Source organism: Saimiri boliviensis, chromosome 20 (genome assembly GCF_048565385.1).
Source record: "Saimiri boliviensis isolate mSaiBol1 chromosome 20, mSaiBol1.pri, whole genome shotgun sequence".
Classification (NCBI taxonomy): domain Eukaryota; kingdom Metazoa; phylum Chordata; class Mammalia; order Primates; family Cebidae; genus Saimiri; species Saimiri boliviensis.
In genome coordinates this window covers 35,314,790-35,334,627 of record NC_133468.1, presented here as the reverse complement: position 1 = coordinate 35,334,627, position 19,838 = coordinate 35,314,790, and the positions used below count along the sequence as shown (strand labels likewise).

Here is a 19,838-nt window from a genome sequence, read left to right as displayed (position 1 = left end):
ACTGGGGTTTGATGAATGTTTGTTCCATTCACGCCTTTTTTTTTTTTTTTGAGATTGAGTCTTGCTCTGTCACCCCGGCTGGAGTGCAGTGGAGCAATCTCAGTCACTACAACCTCCACCTCCAAGGTTCAAGCGATTCTCCTGCCTCAGCCTCCTGAGTAGCTGGGATTACATGTGTGTGCCACCACACCTGGCTAATGTTTGTACTTTTAGCAGAGATGGGTTCTCACCATATTGGCCAGGCTGCAAACTCCTGACCTCAAGCGATCCACCCGCCTTGGCCTCCCAAAGTGCTGGGATTACAGGCGTGAGCCTCCGCGCCCGGCCCAGCCATGCCTTTCTGTGCTCTGACACGAACACCCTCTTGACTAACCTACGTCCCCGTTTTCTGCTCTGCCAGAGGGAGAGACAGTGGGCACCCTTGCCCCTGCTCCAAGGAGGCTGTGGGTTGCAATCAGCAGGTTCATGCCAGGCTGGGCCAGGGTGGGGACCTGAGAGTACTGGTGGATCCTTGGGGAATGTGCTAGAAGTTGCATCGGAAAGGCGATGAGAAGAAGGGCCTGTGGCCCCACTCCCAGCTTGGAGCCTGTTCTCCTCTGGGATCTGCGGAGCTTGAAATAAACCAGCCGAGTTCCCGGCTCTATAAATAGCGGCTCTGCCTGGCTGGAGAAGTCAGGTGCAGCGCCCCAGGCCCTGGGAGGCTGGGGCCACAGGCCCTGCTGCCGCCCACTCTACCCAGCCCCAGTCCCCCATCCTGGCCTGGGAGAGGGTCTAAGCTCTGAGGGGCTGAGTGGGGTTGGGGGGACTGGCTGGCGGCATGGCTGCACCCCAGTAATGATAGGCGCAGCGCTGGGGGATGCCCTTTCCTGACACAGCTGATCTTAGGGATGTGATGTGAATCCTAATCATAGTAACAACAGCTGGTGTCTACTGAGCGTGAACCAAGTGCCAGACACAGCCCTAAGTGCTTGCCAGGTACGAATTTGTTTAACCCTCAGACCCACACATTCTCCCATTTCACAGATGAGCAGGTTGAGGCACAGCAGGTGTGGGCCCAGGCAGCCCGTTCCCTTTTTTTTTTTTTTTTTTTTTGAGACAGAGTTTTGCTGTGTCGCCCAGACTGGAGTGCAGTGGCACAATCTCGGCCCACTGCAATCTCCACCTTCCAGGTTCAAGCGATTCTCCTGGCTCAGCTTCCCAAGTAGCTGGGACTACAGGCACGTGCCACCATGCCCAGTTAATTTTTTTTTTTTTTTTTGAATCATTAGTAGAGACGGGGTTTTACCATATTGGCCCAGCTGGTCTTGAACTTCTGACCTCGTGATCCACCCGCCTCGCCATCCTAAAGTGCTGGGATTACAGGCGTGAGCCACACCATGCCCAGCTGCAGCCCATTCTCTTAACCTCATGCTACACCATGGTTCTTTTGAGATGGGGTCTCACTGTCACCCAGGCTGGCGTGCAGTGGTGGCATTGTAGTTCACTGCAGCCTTGAACTCCCAGGCTCAAGTGATCCTCCTGCCTCAGCCACCCAAACAGCTGGGACTACAGGTGTGCACCATCAAGCCTGGTTTTTAAATTTTTTGTAGAGACAGTGGTCTCGATATATTGTTCAGACTGGCCTCCAACTCCTGGGCTCAAGTGATCCTCCCAGATCAGCCTCCCAAAGTGCTAGGACTACAGACATGAGCCACTGCACTGGCCTAAGATGTGACTTAACAATGACAGCATCTGTCCCCTTGGGTTGATGTCAGGATAAGTGAGTTAGCATCAGAAAGGACGCCACATACAGTAGGCTTTCAATAAATCTTACTGAAACCTGGCTGGGTGTGGTGGCTCACGCCTGTCATCTCAGCAGTTTGGGAGGCTGAGGTGGGTGGATCACTTGAGGTCAGGAGTTCGAGACCAGCCTGGCCAATATGGTGAAACCCCGTCTCTACTACAAATACAAAAATTAGCTAGGTGTGGTGGTGGGCACCTGTAGTCCCAGCTATTCTTGAAGCTGAGGCAGGAGAATTGCTTGAATCTGGGAGGCAGAGGTTGCAGTGAGCCAAGATCGCATCACTGCACTCCAGCCTGGGTGACAGCTCGAGAATCTGGCTCATAAAAAAAAAAAAAAAAAAAAAAAAAAACATCATGTTGGAAGAAGTGCATTTGGTCCTGTGTTCAGGGATACACAGTTAACAGGAAGAATTGGGCAACCTTGAGCCTTGGTGTCCCCATCTGGCAAAGGCAGAGGGAAGTGACTGGCTCTGGCCCAGCCTGGGGTTCCCCTGGCCAGTGTCTGTCAACTCGGGGGCTGCTGAGTGATTCCATCAAAACCCATGGCTGCCTCGATACCACGTGGGAAATCTCAGACAGCGCCGCTCTCCCAGTTCACCTCCCGCACACCGCCACCCTGGCGAGACAGGGTCGGGGACCCACAGACGGGCTGGAGCATCTGCCCCAGGGCAATGGCAGCCCGGCCCTCCGGCCCCCTGGGGTACTCACGGCAGAACCTGAGGAAGTCTGACTGGAGCTCCTTCCGGGCATTCAGGAACATTCTCCCCTTCTCCGTGCCCACCACGAAGGCGCTCTCATCGTGCACGGCCACACAGGCCACCTCGGCGTTCAGTTTGGACAGCGCTGAGCACTGTGGGAAGAGCAGGGTGTGTGAGCGGAAGGACCCCTCCCACTCCAAACACGTCTAGTACCCATTTCCGGGGTGGGATGGGAGCTCCCAGCTGCCTGAGACCCCAGCAGCGGCTCCAGGGACAGACGGTCCCTTCACTGTTCTTGGTCTTAGATTTTGTAGTGGGAATGAATGAATGATCTTCCAGGGATTGGCGATGGGGGGGCCGGAGGAGGACAAATGTCCTCTGCTCCTCCAAGGTGCCCGTCCTTGGGGTAAGCCCACCTTAGCCCCAGCCCCAGGGACAATCTCGCGCTGGGCTCTCTTGGTCCCTCTGAAGTCCTCGATGAAGAGGAGGTGAGAACCTCAGGAGAAGCAGGCATCGGACCGGTTGGGGCTGCAGTCCCACCCTGGCCACTTCCGGGCTCCAGTTTCCACATCTATTTGTTTTGTTTTGTTTTGTTGTTTTTTGAGATGCAGTTTCACTTGGTCGCCCAGGCTGGAGTGCAGTGGCACAATCTTGGCTCACCGCAACCTCCGCCTCCCGGGTTCAAGTGATTCTCCTGCCTCAGCCTCCCGAGTAGCTGGGATTACAGGTTCGAGCCACCATGCCCAGCTAATTTTTGTATTTTTAGTAGAGACGGGGTTTCTCCATGTTGGCCGGGATGGTCTCGATCTCTTGACCTCGTGATTCGCCAACCTCAGCCTCCCAAAGTGCTGGGATTACAGGTGTGAGCCCCCACGCCCAGCCTTCCAGGGCTAGATTTGCACGTACCGGATCTCACTTAAGTCTCCCATCCTTGACTTGGACATCATGGCCCTAGCTGCAGTCAGGGAAACTGAGGCTCAGGTCAGTAAAAGCTCCTCTGAGTGGTTGAGGTAGCACTGAGCTACAAGGCAGGGTGGGGGTGCTCACCATGTCCCCTCCTCCTGGGCAGGTAGGGACACTCACCATGGAGTCTAAGGCAGACACGAGGCTGGTGATGATCTCGTCTTTGCGGGTGAAGGCGGAGTTCCAGCGGTCGGGCCCGCAGCCGTTGGCGGGGACGTCACAGCGCTTGCCCAGCAAGGCCATGGTCACCTGTGGGGAGGCAGGAGGCAGAGGTAGTGGGCACGAGGCAGGGGGCGTGGCTCACGTGGTGGCCACCCACCCCAACCCACCTCTGTATCCAGGGCTGACCTTCCCTGGACCCCAAGGGCTTTGTGTGTGATGGGATTAGAGTCTGCACAGGCCTGGGCACAGGTGGCAGGATAACTCACGCCCTCGTGCCATGCCCTCCCACATCTGCACCCCCAAGCCATGCCCAGCACCAGGATCAGTCTGTTGGGCAGGCCCCAACCACCACCTCTCCCCACGTGTGCAGCTCTGGCCACAGCCCTCCCTGGCTCACACACCCTCCATGGCTCCCGACTGTCCACATTAGCTCTTGACTCCTTAGCTTGATATTCTAGTTTCCTGGTCCGCTGTCCGTCACTCCGGTCCCCTCACACTCCAAGCTCCACGTCCTCTAAGCTGTGCCACCCCCAGATGTACCAATGTTCATGCTTCCCTACTCTACGGGTCCAGTTCTCTCTGCCTCAAGCACACTTCCTGTCCCTGCCATCATTTGCTGGTTGTCTTTTTTTTTTTTTTTTTTTTAAGACAGAGTCTTGCTCTGTTACCAGGCTGGAATACAGTGTCGCGATCTCGGCTCACTACAACCTCCGCCTCCTGGGTTCAAGTGATTCTCCTGCCTCAGCCTCCCTAGTAACTGGGATTACAGGCATGTGCCACCACACCCAGCTAGTTTTTATGTTTTTAGTAGAGACGGTGCTTCCTCATGTTGGCCAGGCTGGTTTTGAACTCCTGACCTCAGGTGATCTGTCTACCTCAGCCTCCCAAGGTGCTGGGATTACAGGTGTGAGCCACCGCACCCAGCCTGAATATTTTTTAAATTTTTAATTAAATTTTGTTTTGAGGCAGAGTCTCACTCTTGCCCAGGCTTGAGTGCAGTGGTGTGATCTCGGCTCACTGCAACTTCCCCTTCCTGGGTTCAAGCAATTCTCCTGCCTCAGCCTCCCTGGTAACTGGGGTTACAGGTGCCACCACACGTCCAGCTAATTTTTGTAATTTTAGTAGAGATAGAGTTTCACCATGTTGGCTAGGCTGGTCTTGAACTCCTGACCTCCTATGATCCACCCGCCTCAGCCTCCCAAAGTATTGGAATTAAAGGCATGAAGCACCGCACCTGGCCTCATCAAAGCTTTGAATTGTTCAAGCTGCTGGCCCACCTCCTGTGTCCCCAACCTGAAGCGGAGCTGGGCCAGGAGCCAGCGATGTCTCCCCTCGCTTCCACATGCCTCTGAGCATGTCTATCGCATTTTTGCACCAAGCCACGTGCTCCCCAGGCCAATGCCTTCAGCCTCCAGGCCTCCCAGCCTCAGTTTCCGTCCGAGCCAGGAGACTTGGCCTCAGGGGCATAAGATACAGAGGGGAAGAGGCTGTCTCCTCTCAGGTCGGGGGCTCCCCAGGGCAGGACTCTGTCCCACTGCAATGGGGTTGTTGGGGAACAGAGCTGCATCATCCCCCTCAAGCCCAGGGCCCCAACTGTGGCTTCCCATTGCATGGCGCAGGCTTGCTGGGTATAGTGCCCAGCTGGGCACCCACGAAATACAAAGATCAGCCTGCCTCAGCCCCTCGTTGTAGCCTGCCTTTCTCCTTCTCTACCAAGGGGCCACCCACACGCTGCCCCAGTGGCAGGGCCTGCCCTCAAGGCAGCTGTCCCTGCACCAATCCAAGCAAAGGAGGCAGACACCAGAGGCGGGCCGGCTCGGTTTCCCTCTCTGGACTCAGCCCCAGTGTGTTCTGTGGCCTCTGCTGGGTGCTGACAGAGCACAGCTGAGGACCCAAAAGAGCCTAACAACCTGCCCTGTCTCCCGCCTGCACACGAGGAGTTTCTGCATCCAAAGGGCAGGGCAGGCCCAAACAGGAGGATGGTGGCGCTGGCTCCGCAGAGGGTACCAGGCCCGGGGTGTCTTCTGCTGCCACAGCAGCCCCTGTTGACCGTAAGCTCTCTGAGGGCAGAAACCAGGTCTGCCTGCTACTGTTTGCAACCCAAGGCCCTGATGAGTGCCCAGTGTGCATGAGGCCCAAGGCGTGAGGTCCCAGCCACAGACAGGCCTTTCAGGAGGTCATGATCTATTGATCACTGGCCAATGACACAGAACAGGTATCAGATCACACCACACTTTGCAAGGCCAGAGGCGTCCAACCTCAGGGATAGAAACGTCCCGACGAATTAGAGACGCATCAGAGCTCGGCTCCGACCTCAGTTCTGGCTTGCCTCTGCTTTTCGGCTGTGGATAAATGTTGTTTAAACAACTGGCCGGTAGGTGTTTGGCCAAAATGTATATTGAGTTTGCTGCTAAATGTTTATGAAAGACATTTCTTCTCCAGGTTGCAATTTTATAGAAGCTTGAAATCTGCTGTATTAACGGATGCAGAGGGGATGATAGCCCACGGGTGGGACCCGCTGATGAACCAAGAGGTGGCCAGTGGCCACGGCTGGGGATGTTTCGTGGCATGGAGCCCGCCGGAGGGTCCTGCATGCCACTGGACTTTATAAAAGATCCAGCTGAGAGGTCTGCCGGCCTGGGGGCTGGAAGGCGTCCCCCTCCCTCCAGCCACCCTCTGCCAGCCAGTCCCTTGAGCCATTCCCGGAAAGGCCTTAGGGTTGCCAGCCTCCCAGCTGCTCAGGCCCAAATCGAATCAGGGCAAAGCAGGAGGCACCAGACTGCAATCCAGCCCCGGCCTCCCGGCTGCCCCAGACAGCGGCCGGCTCCTTCCGGCAAAGGCCCTAATCCATTTAGGAGGGAACCAGGGACTCTAGGAGGGAGGGAGGGAGAGAGAGAGAGAGGGAGGGAGGGAGAGAGAGAGAGAGAGAGAGAGAGAGAGCACGCAAAGGGGGACTGGGCTGTGGGCCATCCCCGGCTCCTTGTCCCGGTTACCTGGGCTTGTAGGACCCTCTGTCCCGAGCCACAGCCCAGGCGGATGCACCTGGGGAGTATGGAGAGAGACAGCCGCTCCTTGCAAATGTTCAGAGCCTCAGATGGAGGGAGAGGCAGATTCCACATGCCTGGAGCAAGAATTCAGCGGGGGAGATGGGGGGAAGATGAGACCCGGGCCCAGGTCAGCTAGGACCGCATCGGGTGAGTCCTGAAACCCTGAGTTTTTTCATTTGTGAAGTGGGAATGGTTCTAAACAGAAAATGAAGGCAGAGGCTGGGTGCGGACGGACGCTCACGCTTACAGTCCTGGTGCTTTGGGAGGCCGAGGTGGGAGGATTACTTGAGCCAAGGAGCTTGAGGCTGTAGCGAGCTATGACGGTGCCATTGTACTCCAGCCTGGGCGACAGAGCGAGACCCTGTCTCTTAAATAAAAAACAAATTCCGCATGTTCTCATCTGTAAGAGGGAGCTAAAGGTTCGGTACTCATGGACATAAAGATGGGAATGCCGGACACCGAAGCCTCCAAAAGCAGGGAGAGAGGGAAAAGGGGGGCTCCAAAGCTACTTATTGGGGGCTATGCTCACTACCTGGGTGACAAGATCGATTGTACCCCAAACCTCAGCATCATGCAATACACCTTTGTAATAAACCCACACATGTACCCCCAAAATCTAAACTAGAAGTTAAAATTATTATTTTTGAGACAGAGTCTCACTGTCACCCAGATGGGAGTGCAGTGGTGTGATCACGGCTCACTGCAGCTTCCACCTCCCAAGTTCAAGCAATTGTTCTGTCTCAGCCTCCCGAGGAGCTGAGCCTACAGGTGCCCGCCACCACGTCTGGCTAATGTTTGCATTTTTAGTAGAGACGGGGTTTCCCCATGTTGGCCAGGCTGGTCTCGAACTCCTGACCTCAAATGATCCCCCTGCCTCGGCCTCCCAAAGTGCTGGGATGACAGGTGTGAGTCACCACGCCTGGCCTAGAAGTTGAAATTATTAAAATAATAATAATGCAAGAGACTTGAAGCCCCCAAAAGGCAGAGCGGGAATGGGAGGAGGGACGTTCGCCGGGAAGATCCCAGGTTCCGGTCCGCGAGCTGCGGAAGGGTTGTCACACCTGTCCCATCCAGCTCCAGAGTTCGCTCCGCCCACCTGTGGAGCCAGGACGGCAAGTAGCTGAGCTGCTGCTAACACCTGCTGTTCAACTCCCAGGCTCCGGGGTCCCACCCCACGAGAGGTAACTGCTCCCTGGGCAGCGGGGCCCAGGGGTTTTTTTTTTTGAGATGGAGTCTTACTCTGTCATCCAGGCTGGAGTGCAGTGGTATAATCTCAGCTCACTACAACCTCCGCCTCCCGGGTTCAAGCGATTCTCCTGCCTCAGCGTCCTGAGAGCTGGGATTACAGGCATGCACCACCACGCCCTGCTAATTTTACATTTTTAGTACAGATGGGGTTTCTCCATGCTGGTCAGGCTGGTCTCGAACTCCTGACCTCAGGTGATCGGCTTCAGCCTCCCAGAGTGCTGGGATTCTAGGCGTGAGCCACTGCACCTGGCCTGGACACTGTATGTTTAAGTTCACAGGGGAGTCTTACACGCAGCCAGGTGCAGGGCCTAGGGCATCTCCAGGGATGTTCCCTACTCAAGGTTCCAAGCAGCTCAGCCTCCCTGCCTGCCCACGGCCTGCCCCATGTCTTGCCCAGACAGCAGCAGATTTGCCGGCCGCAGAGAGCTGGAAGCCAGCCCAGACCCTGAGCCAAAGATTAGCCAAGCGCTGTGGCCACGTCTGAGCCAGTGCTGCCCTGACCCAAGGCAGGGCCGCCTCCAGGCTGGGGACTCCATAGGAGTCTGGCCCAGAGAGCCCACTTTCTAGCCAGTCCTAGGGCAGGTGACAGTGAACTGTCAGAAATCCAGCTGCCGCTTCCCATCCCAAACACCCTGCACCCGGGGCTCAGGCCGGCTAGGACGCAGCAGAGAGTGAGCTAACGGGTGTGAACCTGCTCCGGTGCCCACAGCCTGCATGTCTGGGGAAATACGTGTTCCCATTACCTGGTTCTGACCCATCTACCCCAGTGAAGAGCAGCCTAGCGGGAGGTGGGAAAAGGGTATGTAAACAAAAGAACAAGGCTAAGACAAAGCTCCCAGCTCGGCCCATGTAAAAAAAACTCCCCTCCTGGTGAGTGGTGGCTCACACCTATAATTTTAGCACTCTGGGAGGCCAGGGTGGGAGGATGGCTTGAGGCCAGGAGTTCAAGACCAGCCTGGGAAACATGGCAAAACCCTGTCTCTACAAAAAAATACATACATTAGCCAGGCGTATGGCTGTGGTCCCAGCTACTCAAGAGGCTGAGACAGGAGGATCACTTGAGCCAGGAGCTTAAGGCTGCAGTGAGCTATGATTTTGCTCCTGCATTGCAGCCTGGGAGGCACAGCAAGACCCTGTCTCAAAACAACAACAAAGGCCGGGCGTGATGGCTCACGCCTGTCATCCCAGCACTGCGGGAGGCTGAGGCAGGTGGATCCCTTGAGGTCAGGAGTTCGAGACCAGCCTGGCCAACGTGGCAAAACCCCACATTTACTAAAAATACAAAAATTAGCCAGGCATGGTGATGGGTGCCCGTAATCCCAGTCACTCAGGTGGCTGAGGCAGGAGAATCTCTTGAACTCAGGAAGTGGAGGTTGCAGTGAGCAGAGATCACGCCACTGCACTCCAGCCTGGGCGACAGAGCAAGACTCTGTCTCAAAAAAAGAAAGAAAGAAAACCAAACCAAACCAAACCAAACAAAGCAAAAAACCCCCAAAAACCAAACTCCCCTCCCTTACCCACCACCTTAGATGCCCTTCACAGAGAGGACACCCAAAGGGGCCTGGAGCCAAAACCCTAAGTGCCAAGGTGGCATGGCGTCGGCACCAGCCCAGGGGCTCGGCCATGACTCTCACTGGCGTGGGCTCAGTAGAGCTCAAGGCCCGCCCCCTCCGGAGGGAAAGAGGGGAGGCGTCACAGGGCTGTTTCCTTAATGCTGGGACCAGTTTAATTCTCACAAGCTGTCATTTTACGGAGGAGGGATTCCCACCCGAAGGCCCCACCGCCAGGATGTGGAAAAGCTGAAACCCGAGCTCAGGTCACACCAACTAAATCCGCCATGCACTGCCCAACCCTGGCCGGCAGTGAACGGGGGAGCCTACCCAGCTGGGACCCAAGGAGGAGGCAAAGAAGAGACCCCTCAGCAGGGTCTGTTTCTCCTGCCTTGGCTTGTCCTGCACCCAGGGCCAATGTGGCCCTAGAGGGTATCTAGAACCCTTCCTTCCTCTTCCCCCGAAGTGTCCCCAGAGCTTCAGGAAAGTCTGTGCTTAAGGAAAGATTCAATGAAATCGTTTTCTAAAATGACTATACATACATACATACAGAAGCAGAAGTGTACAAGCCTGGGCAACATAGCAAGACCCCACCCCTACAAAAAAAAAATTAGCCAGGTATGGGGATGCGCAACTGTGGTCCCAGCTACGCAGGAGGCTGTGGCAGGAGGATCGCTTAAGCCCAGGATCTGAAGGCTGCGGTGAGCTGTGCTGTGCCGGTGCACTCCAGCCTACGCGACAGAGCAACACCCTGCCTCTAAAAATAACAATTTTAGGCCGGGCGTGGTGGTTCAGGCCTGTAGTCCCAGCCCTTTGGGAGGACTGCACACACACACACACACACACACACACACACACACACACACACACAACCTCAGCCAGAGTGACACGGAGAGGCCTGGCCCACTGGCTGGGGGTGTCACTAGTTTGAACTGGCTTGGGGTTGAACCAAAGAAACAAATGTCACAGCTCTAGAACCAGCACACCTGTCACCCCGCTGAATTTTCTTTTTTGTATTTTTAACAGAACAGATAGGGTCTCACTGTTTCCCAGCCTTGTCTCAAACTCCTGAGCTCAAGTGATCCAACCGCCTTGGCCTCCCAAAGTGCTGGGATTACGGGCAGGAGCCGCCGCGTCTGGCCTGCCGAATTCTCCGAAAAGCACCATGAGGCGGTTCTCATCCATGTCACACCTCGGGGGCTGAGGCTCGGGAGGGAAGCCTGCTGCTCAAGGTCATTTGCGACCCTTGATGAGTCACCTGTGAGCCAGTTCAGCCCAAGCCCAAGCCCTGCTCCTCGGCAGCGGCATGTCCAGGTCCCTCGGCAGCAGGGGCACACGTAGGGGGGCACACGTGGGGGGGCCCTCGACCGGGGGTCTCTTCAGGCCTTTTCACTCCCCACAAGTGGCATGTTCCTATATTGACTCCTTCTTTTGTATGTGCATTCATTCACTAATTCCTTGGTGTGTACATTCATTCATTCATTCCATTGTGTGTGCATTCATTCACTCATTCCTTTGTGTGTGCATTCATTCATTGCTCCCTCCCTCCCTCCCTCCCTCACACACTTTTGACCCCTCAGGGCTGTGCTCATTCCCTGTGCTTACTGGCTCCTGCCTAGGCCGTACTGGGTGAGAACACAGAGGACACTTCTGCCGGGCCATCGCCTGGGACCTGGTGCCAGGCAGTGGCTGTAAGTGGGAAAGGGCCGCCCTGCAAGAGCTCAGCAGGAGCTGGACGCCTGGCAAGGCTGCGGGTGGGGGAACACAGCCGGGGCGTCTTCCCCAGCCTCCCCTCCCCTCCCCACCCCCACTCATTCACTCAACACCTACCAGGGGCTGCTCCGTGCCAGGCCCCACCTGCCCTCCTCCAGCTCACAGGGCCAGGGTGCCAGAGAGAATTACAGAACCAGGCTGGGTACGGTGGTTCATGCCTATAATCCCAGTACCTTGGGAGGTCGAGGCGGGTGGATCACTTGGGTTAGGAGTTTGAGACCAGCCTGGCCAACATGGTGAAACCTCGTCTCTACTAAAAATACAAAAAATTAGCTGGGTGTGGTGGTGCACACCTGTATCCCAGCTACCAGGGCCAGGAGCGGGGCCTTGCACTGCCACTCAGGCCTTTGCACCTGCTGTGCCCTTTATAAGAGATGCCCTTCCCCACTCCTGGCTCCCTCTTAGCTGCTGCAGGCGCGTCCCCACCTCCTGTTGTGCCCCTTGGCTGGGCTCCCTCACCTCCTCCTTCCCTCCCCCTCCAGGGTGTGGAGGCGTCAGAGCCCCCAGGCACCGGCGCCTGGAGAACAGCGCTGATTGCTTTCAACTGCGTGTGCCCGGGCCTGCGTGTGCCCAGGCCTCCGAGGAGCAAAGCCGTCGATACGGGTTTGGAAGAATTAGGAGACATGAAGAAGGTGGGAGGTGAGGGATGGGGCAGTCCAGACAGAGGGGACAGCTCAGGCAAAGGCACGAAGGCGCGAGGGAGCCTGATGGGGTGTGGCGTCCGCGTGGGGCTGGCGGGCAGTGGGGTGAAACACCAAAGTGCTCCTGGCACGGACTTCGGTCGGATTCTAGGGCTGTCCAGTGGGAAATACTCTGAGATTTTCCTAGCCTCAGCCCAGAGCCTGGGCCTGGGTTTTGGAGGGCCCTGTCCGTCTCTTCCCGAAGGCGACAGGTCCACCGAGAGCCTGTCACCCACTCTCCCACCCCAGACACCTGGGTACTGAGACGCCTGGAAGCCATCTGGCAGAAGCACCCCCGTTCTGGGGCCCCGGAGCCATCTTCCCGCAGCGCTTTCAAATCTGACAACACATTCTCAGGCCAGGGGCGGCTCACGCCTGTAATCCAGCACGTTGGGATCGCTTGAGGCCAGGAGTTTGAGACCAGACTGAACAATATGAGATCTCCATCTCTACAAAAAAATTTTAAAAATTAGCCAGGCATGGTGGTGCATACCCGTAGTCCCAGCTACTCAGGAGGCTGAGGCACAAGGACCACTTGGGCCCAGGAAGTGAGGCTATAGGGAGCTGTGATCACACCACTGGGCTCCAGCCTGGGTGACAGTGAGACCCTGTCTCTAAATACATAAATACGTTCTTTTTTTTTGAGACAGAGTCTTGCTCTGTCACCCAGGCTGGAGTGCAGTGGAGTGACTGCAGCTCACTGCAACCTCTGCCTCCCAGGTTCAAGCGATTCTCCTGCCTCAGCCTCCCTAGTAGCTGTGACTACAGGCGTGTACCATCACGCCTGGCAAATATTTTTATTTTTAGTAGAGACAGGGTTTCACCATGTTAGCCAGGATGGTCTCAATCTCCTGACCTTGTGATCCACCCACCTCGGCCTCCCAAAGTGCTGGGATTACAGGCGTGGGCCACGCGCCCGGCCTCTTTTAGTTTATTTTAATAGAAATAGGGTCTCCCTGTGCTGCCCATGGTCTTAAACTCCTGAGCTCAAGGGTTCTTCCCACCTCGGCCTCCCAAAGTAATATAAATAAATAAGTTCTGTAATACTTCTCCCAACAAATAGTGTCGTCTAATTCTCTCCTCTTGAACACGATTTGAATAAGGACCCACTTTGAACCAACGGCGTGTGTGGGCACAACGCCACCAGGTGACCTCTGCAGCCAGGTCCCCAAAGGCGCTAAACTTCCCCCAGCCACTCGCTCACTCAGTCTCAGACCCCTGCCCCTGGACTCTGAGCCGACACGTGGGAAGCTCAGGTATCGCGTCCGAGATAAATAACAGATACGCCCTGAGGGCGCACGAGGCTGATGCTGCTGTACCCTCCAAGCGGGACAGCTGTTTGGGACCGTGGACGTGGCTTGAGCTCAGGAGTTCGAGACCAGCCCGGGAAATATGGCAAGACCCCATCTCTACAAACAATAAAAAAATTGGCTGGGTGTGGTGGCGCATGCCTGCAGTCCCAGCTACTTGGGATGCTGAGATGGGAGGATTCCCTGAGCCCAGGAGGTCAAGGCTGCAGTGAGCTAAGATCACGCCACTGCACTCCAGCCCAGATAGATAGCTTAGGGGAACCACATGAATGAGAACAAGGTCCCCTCAATGTGGAACAGAGCCGAGGTGGGTCAGCTGGGATCTTCTATTTGTGTCCTTTACCTGGTCAGCATCTGTCCCAGGAGAACCCGTCTGCTAGAACGGCTCCTGGAGTTTGCCCTTAGAGACCTGAGATAGGCTCCAAAATGACCCCAAAAGACAGCCACGTCCTAATCCCTGGAGCCTGTAAGTGTTACTCTATATGGCAAAATCACTCTGTAGGTGTGATTAATCTTGAGATAGGGGGATTATTCCGGCTTAGCTGGGGAGGTGTAAATGCCATCACGCGCATCCTTATAAGAAGAGGTCATGGCCGGGTGCGGTGGCTCATACTTGTAAGCCCAGCGCTTTGGGAGGCTGAAAGGTGGGAAGATCACTGAGCCCAGGAGTTTGGAGCCAGCCTGGGAAACACGGTGAGAGCCCCATCTCTACAAAAAATAAAAAATTAGCCGAGCGTGGTGGTGCATGCCTGTGGTCCCAGTTACTCGGGAGGCTGAGATGGGAGGATCCCCTGGGCCCTGGAGGTCAAGGTTGCTGAGCTGAGATCACATCACTGCCCTCCAGACTGAGCAACCGAGTCTCCAACTCAAAAAAAGAAGAGGTCATGGCCGGGCACCGTGGCTCATGCCTGTAATCCCAGCGCTTTGGGAGGCCAAGGCAGGAGGATCACTTCAAGTCAAGAGGATCACTTGAGGCTAAGAGTTTGAGACTAGCTGGGGTATTACGACAAGACCTCATCTCTATAAATTTTTTTTTTTTTTAATAGGGTAGAGGAAGACTGGGCATCCACACAGAAGAGCAGTCCCAGTGAAGATGAAGTAGAGAGAGATTGGAAGATGCTGGCTTTACAGACCGGAGTGTTGCAGCCACAAGCCCGAGAGTGCTGGCAGCCCCCAGGAGCTAGAGGAGGCCAGGAACAGACTCCCCCGAGAGCCTCTGGAGGGAGGCTGGCCCTGCGGCCACCTTGATTTCAGCCCAGTGGTAATGACTTTGGACCTTTGGCCTCCAGAACTGTGAGAAGAGAAATTTCTGTTGTTCTCATAAAAACATGGGCAAAGGACATGAACAGACACTTTTCAAAAGGAGGTGTACGTGTAGCCATCGATCATATGACAAAGGCTCAACATCACTGATCATTAGCGAAATGCAAGTCACAACCGCAATGAGATACCATCTCACACCAGTCAGAACGGCTCTTATCAAAGTCAAAAAATAACAGATGCTGGGCCGGGCACAGTGGCTCACGCCTGTAATCCCAGCACTTCGGGAGGTCAAGGTGGGGGGATCACCTGAGGTCAGGGCTTCAAGACCAGCCTTTATGGTGAAACTCTGTTTCTGCCAAAATAAATAAATAAATAAATAAATAAATACAAAAAATTAGCCGAGCATGGTGGTGCATGTCTGTAATCTCAGCTACTCAGAAGGCTGAGGTAGGAAAATCGCTTGAACCCAGGAGGTGGAGGCTGCAGTGAGCTGAGATCACAACACCACACTCCAGCCTGGGCAACAGAGTGAGACTCCGTCTCAAAACAAAACCAAAAACAAACAAGCAAGTAACATGCTGGTGAAGTTGTGGAGAAAAAGGAACACGCACACACCGCTGGAATTGTAAATGAGTTCAGCCATGGTGGAAGACAGCGTGGTGATTCTTCAAAAACCAAAAGACAGAAATACCATTTGACCCAGCAATCCCTTACTGGATATATATACTCAGAAGAATATAAATCATTCTACAATAAAGTTCACATGCATGTGCACGTTCACTGCAGCACTATTCACAACAGCAAAGACATGGAATCAACCCAAACGCCCATCAATGATAGACTGGATAAAGAAAATGTGGTACATTACACCATGGAATACTATGCAGCCAGAAAAAAAGAACAAAATCACATTCTTTGCAGGGACATGGATGGAGCTGGAGGCCATTATCCTTAGCAAACTAACACAGGGACAGAAAACCAAATCCCTGCCTGTTCTCATTTATAAGTGGGAGCTGAACAATGAGAACACATGGACACGAAGATGGGAACACCACGCACTGGGGCCTGTCAGAAGGTGGAGGGTGGGAGAGGGGAGGGGATCCGAAGAAATCACTATTGGGTACTGGGCTTAATACCCGGGTGAAAAAGAATCTATACAACAAAGTCCATGACACAAATTTACCTATGTCACAGACCCGCCCTTGTACCTCTGAACCTAAAATAGAAGTTAAAGAAAAAGAAATTCGTTTTTATTCCCCTCACTCTGTCACCCAGGCTGCAGTGCAGTGGTGGGATCTTGGCTCACTACAACCTCCGCCTCCTGGGTTCAAGCGATTCTCCTGCCTCGGCCTCCCAAGTGGCTCAGACTACAGGTACCCGCCACCATGCCCGGCCAATTTTTGCATTTTTAGTAGAGACGGGGTTTCACCACGTTGGCCAGAATGGTCTTGAACGTCTGACCTCAAGTGATCCACCTGCCTCGGCCTCCCAAAGTGCTGGGATTACAGGCGCGAGCCACTGTGCCCGGCCTGAAATTTCTGTTCTTTTTCTTTTTTGGAGACAGAGTTTCACTCTTGCTGCCCAGGCTGGCATGCAATCGCATGATCTTGGCTCACTGCAACTTCTGCTTCCCAGGTTCAAGGGAGTCTCCTGCCTCAGCCTCCCGAGTAGCTGGGATTACCGGTGTGCACCACCACGCCCGGCTAATTTTGTATTTTTAGTAGAGACGGGGTTTCACCATGTTGGTCAGGCTGGTCTCAAACTCCTGACCTCAGACAATCCATCCCCCTTGGCCTCCCAAAGTGCTGGGATCACAGGCGTGAGCCACTGCACCTGCCTGAAATTTCTGTTCTTTTAAGGCACCAGGTCTGTGGTCCGTGATACAGAAGCTTCAGGAAATGAACACTGGCTCCCTCACTGGCTGTGTCCAGCCTCACAAAGACAGTCCACACCCTCAGCCCCTCGGACACTCTGTCCTCACTGAGACCTCCGCAAAGCTCGGCCGGGGTTTGCTGGCGAGCTCTCCAACCTCTTCCCCCTTGGAAGCGCCACTAGCAGGAGCTGGATTTTTCTGGACACCAGGAAAGCGCCTCTGTGATTCTAGTCTCACTGCCCCATGGACCAGCTGGGGCGTTGGAGCTGATGGAGAAAAAAAAATACACCCAACCACGTAAAAGGCAAAGGCAGGCACACACCCCACCCAAACACGGCCCCCGCACCATCCGCTGCCATATGCTTATTTCTTGAAAAAGAAGCTTGAGAGAACAAACAAAAAAGAATTTTCTCCCCTTCTGGAAGGGAGGGTAGCCTTTCTCCCCAGCAGCCCCAGCCTCCCTCTGAATACCCCCTCTCCTGTCCCAGAGGCTCCCCAGTGGGGACAGGGTGGCCCGGGGGTCCTGGATTCCTGCCCCCTCCCCACTCTCATTGTAGCAAGGGAGAGTATTGCCAGCCACAGCCCTGGCCTTCCATGCATATCTGCTCAGGCCGGGCTCTGGGCTGCGCAGCGGGAGGGGGTCTTACGCCCATCCACAGTGCAGTAGAAGGCAGTCAGGGGTCATAGTTAAAACACCTGGGGTCTCACTGGGTGCAGTGGCTCATGCCTGTAATCCCAGTGCTTTGGGAGGCCAAGGCATGAGGAGCAAGCCCAGGAGTTAAAGATCAGCCTGTGTTAAAGATCAACACAGTGAGACCCCATTTCTACAAAAAAATTAAAAAGGTAGCCAGGTGTGGTGGCGCATGCCCGCTGTCCCAGATACTCGGGAGGCTGAGGCAGGAGGATTGCTTGAGCCCAGGAGGTCGAGGCTGTAATAAGCTATGATTGCAGCACTGCAGTCCAACCTAGGGGACAGAGTTAGACCCTGTCAAAAACACCAGAGTTCCAGTCCTGAATGTGACCCCAAAGGCTCTCCTCCAAGTCCTCTGCCCACTCCTTGCTACCAGAGTCCCCCTGTGTGTCCTGGCATCTACAGTCGGGGCACTCTTTGGGTTGTCCTGACAACTGGTGTTTGGGGCAGCTGGGTCCTCCTAATCCCCGGAGAGAATTTGGTGATTCTCCAAGGTTCAGAGCAAGGCAGTCCTTTTCCCCTAGCTGAGACAGGTGTCAGGAGAGCCGGAATCCAATTCTGGCCACTGAGACATGAGGGACTTCTGGGAGAGATGTCCTTGCGCTTAGAAAGGGACTGAAACCAGGCTGGGCATGGTGGCTCCACCTGTAATCCCAACGCTTTGGGAGGTCGGGGCAGGAGGACCACCTGAGGTCAGCAGTTTGAGACCAGCCTGGCCAACATGGTGAAACCCTGTCTCTATTAAAAATACAAAAATTAGCCGGGTGTGGTGGCACATGCCCTGTAAAGCCCAGCTACTCGGGAGGCTGACGCAGGAGGATCACATAAACCTGGTAGGTGGAGGCTGCAGTGAGTTGAGATTGCGCCACTGCTCTCCAACTTGGGCGACAGAGCGAGACTCCATCTCAAAGAAAAAAGGGGGGCGGGACTGAAACCAGGGATGTCCTCCTTCTCCTGCAGGTGACAGCCCCAACCAGGACAGCCAACTACTGGAGCGAAAAGAATGAGCCCGGGAGTTGAAGGGATCTGAGGACAGCAGAGTGAACTTGCAGAACTTGGCTCTGTATGACCCCAGATCCACCGTCTATGAGACTTGGGTGAGACAGCAGAAGTCCATATTTCTTTCTTCCTTTTTTTTTTTTTTTTTTTGAGATGAAGTTTCGCTCGTCACCCAGGCCGAGTCCAGTGGTGCGATCTCGGCTTGCTGCAACTTCTCCCTCTCAGATTCCAGAGATTCTCCTGCCTCAGCCTCCTGAGTACCTGGGACTACAGGCACCCATCACCACACCTAACCAATTTTTTTTTTTTTTTTTTTTTTTTTTTTGAGACGGAGTTTCGCTCTTGTTACCCAGGCTGGAGTGCAATGGCACGATCTCGGCTCACCGCAACCTCCGCCTCCTGGGTTCAGGCAATTCTCCTGCCTCAGCCTCCTGAGTAGCTGGGATTATAGGCACGTGCCACCATGCCCAGCTAATTTTTTGTATTTTTAGTAGAGACAGGGTTTCACCATGTTGACCAGGATGGTCTCGATCTCTTGACCTCGTGATCCACCCGCCTCAGCCTCCCAAAGTGCTGGGATGACAGGCTTGAGCCACCGCGCCCGGCCTCACACCTAACCAATTTTTCTTTTTCTTTTCTTTCTCTTTTTATTTGAGACAGTCTCAAAAAAAAAAAAAAAAAAAAAAAAAAAAAAACCGCAATCTCGGCTCACTGCAACCTCCGCCTCCTGGGTTGAAGCGATTCTTGTGCCTCAGCCTCCTGAGTAGCTGGGATTACAGGCGTGCACCCCCACACCGGGCTAATTTTTGTATTTTTAGTACAGACAGAGTTTTGCCATGTTGGCCAGGATGATGTCGAACTCCTGACCTCAGTGATCTGCTGCCTCGGCCTCCCAAAGTGCTGGGATGACAGGCGTGAGCCACCGCGCCCGGCCAGAAGTCCTTATGTTTTAAGGCACTCTTAGTGGAGGTTTCTTTTCTTCTCTCTCTCTCTTTTTTTTTCTGTCACCCAGGCCAGAGTGCAGTGATGCAATCATATCTCACTGCAGCCTCGATCTCCTGGACTCAAGCGATCCTCCAGCCCCAGCCTCCTCAGCCTACAGTAGCTAGGACTACAGGCGCCTGCCACTGCATTGCCTCACTTAAAAAATCTTGTTAGACGGCCGGGCGCGGGGGCTCAAGCCTGTAATCCCAGCACTTTGGGAGGCCGAGGCGGGTGGATCACGAGGTCGAGAGATCGAGACCATCCTGGTCAACATGGTGAAACCCCGTCTCTACTAAAAAAAAAGTGCAAAAAATTAGCTGGGCATGGTGGCACGTGCCTGTAATCCCAGCTACTCAGGAGGCTGAGGCAGGAGAATTGCCTGAACCCAGGAGGCGGAGGTTGCGGTGAGCCGAGATCGCGCCATTGCACTCCAGCCTGGGTAACAAGAGCGAAACTCCGTCTCAAAAAAAAAAAAAATCTTGTTAGAGACAGGGTCTCACTATGTTGCCCAGGCTGGTTTCGAACTCCCGTTCTCAAGCAATACTCCTGCCTTGGCCTCCCGAAGAGCTGGGATTACAGGTGTGAGCCACCATGCCCAGCCAGGGCTTTCCTTCATGTGCAGCTAAAAGCATCCGACGTAAGTCCGTCTTTACCAGTTGTAAAGTCACCATTTGTCCCTTACTCCAGGTCTATTTTCTAATTCCCTTTCCAACTGCAGCTAAAGAGCCTACATCCGATTTCGATAGCCAGAGCAAGGCTCCAGGGTTCTGAGTGTGCTACAATGCTTTATTTTGCTCTGTTCTACCTCTAGGCTG

General features: G+C 54.6%; 1 protein-coding gene across 5 annotated transcripts in view; it reads right to left on the bottom strand.

Annotated features, from left to right (window-relative positions):
• Positions 1 to 19,838, bottom strand: part of GTF2IRD1 (GTF2I repeat domain containing 1) — a 148,512-nt gene that overhangs the window by 90,338 nt on the left and 38,336 nt on the right. For all 5 annotated transcript variants that reach the window (XR_012515309.1, XM_039460562.2, XM_039460561.2 and 2 more), the window contains exons 2-3: positions 3,564 to 3,692; positions 2,491 to 2,632 (exon numbers count right to left, since the gene is read on the bottom strand). Coding sequence is in view for 4 of the 5 variants with exons in the window: in XM_039460562.2 (XP_039316496.1) it covers positions 2,491 to 2,632; positions 3,564 to 3,686 (265 nt within the window). In the remaining variant the exon portion in view is untranslated. The remainder of the gene's footprint in view (positions 1 to 2,490; positions 2,633 to 3,563; positions 3,693 to 19,838) is intronic.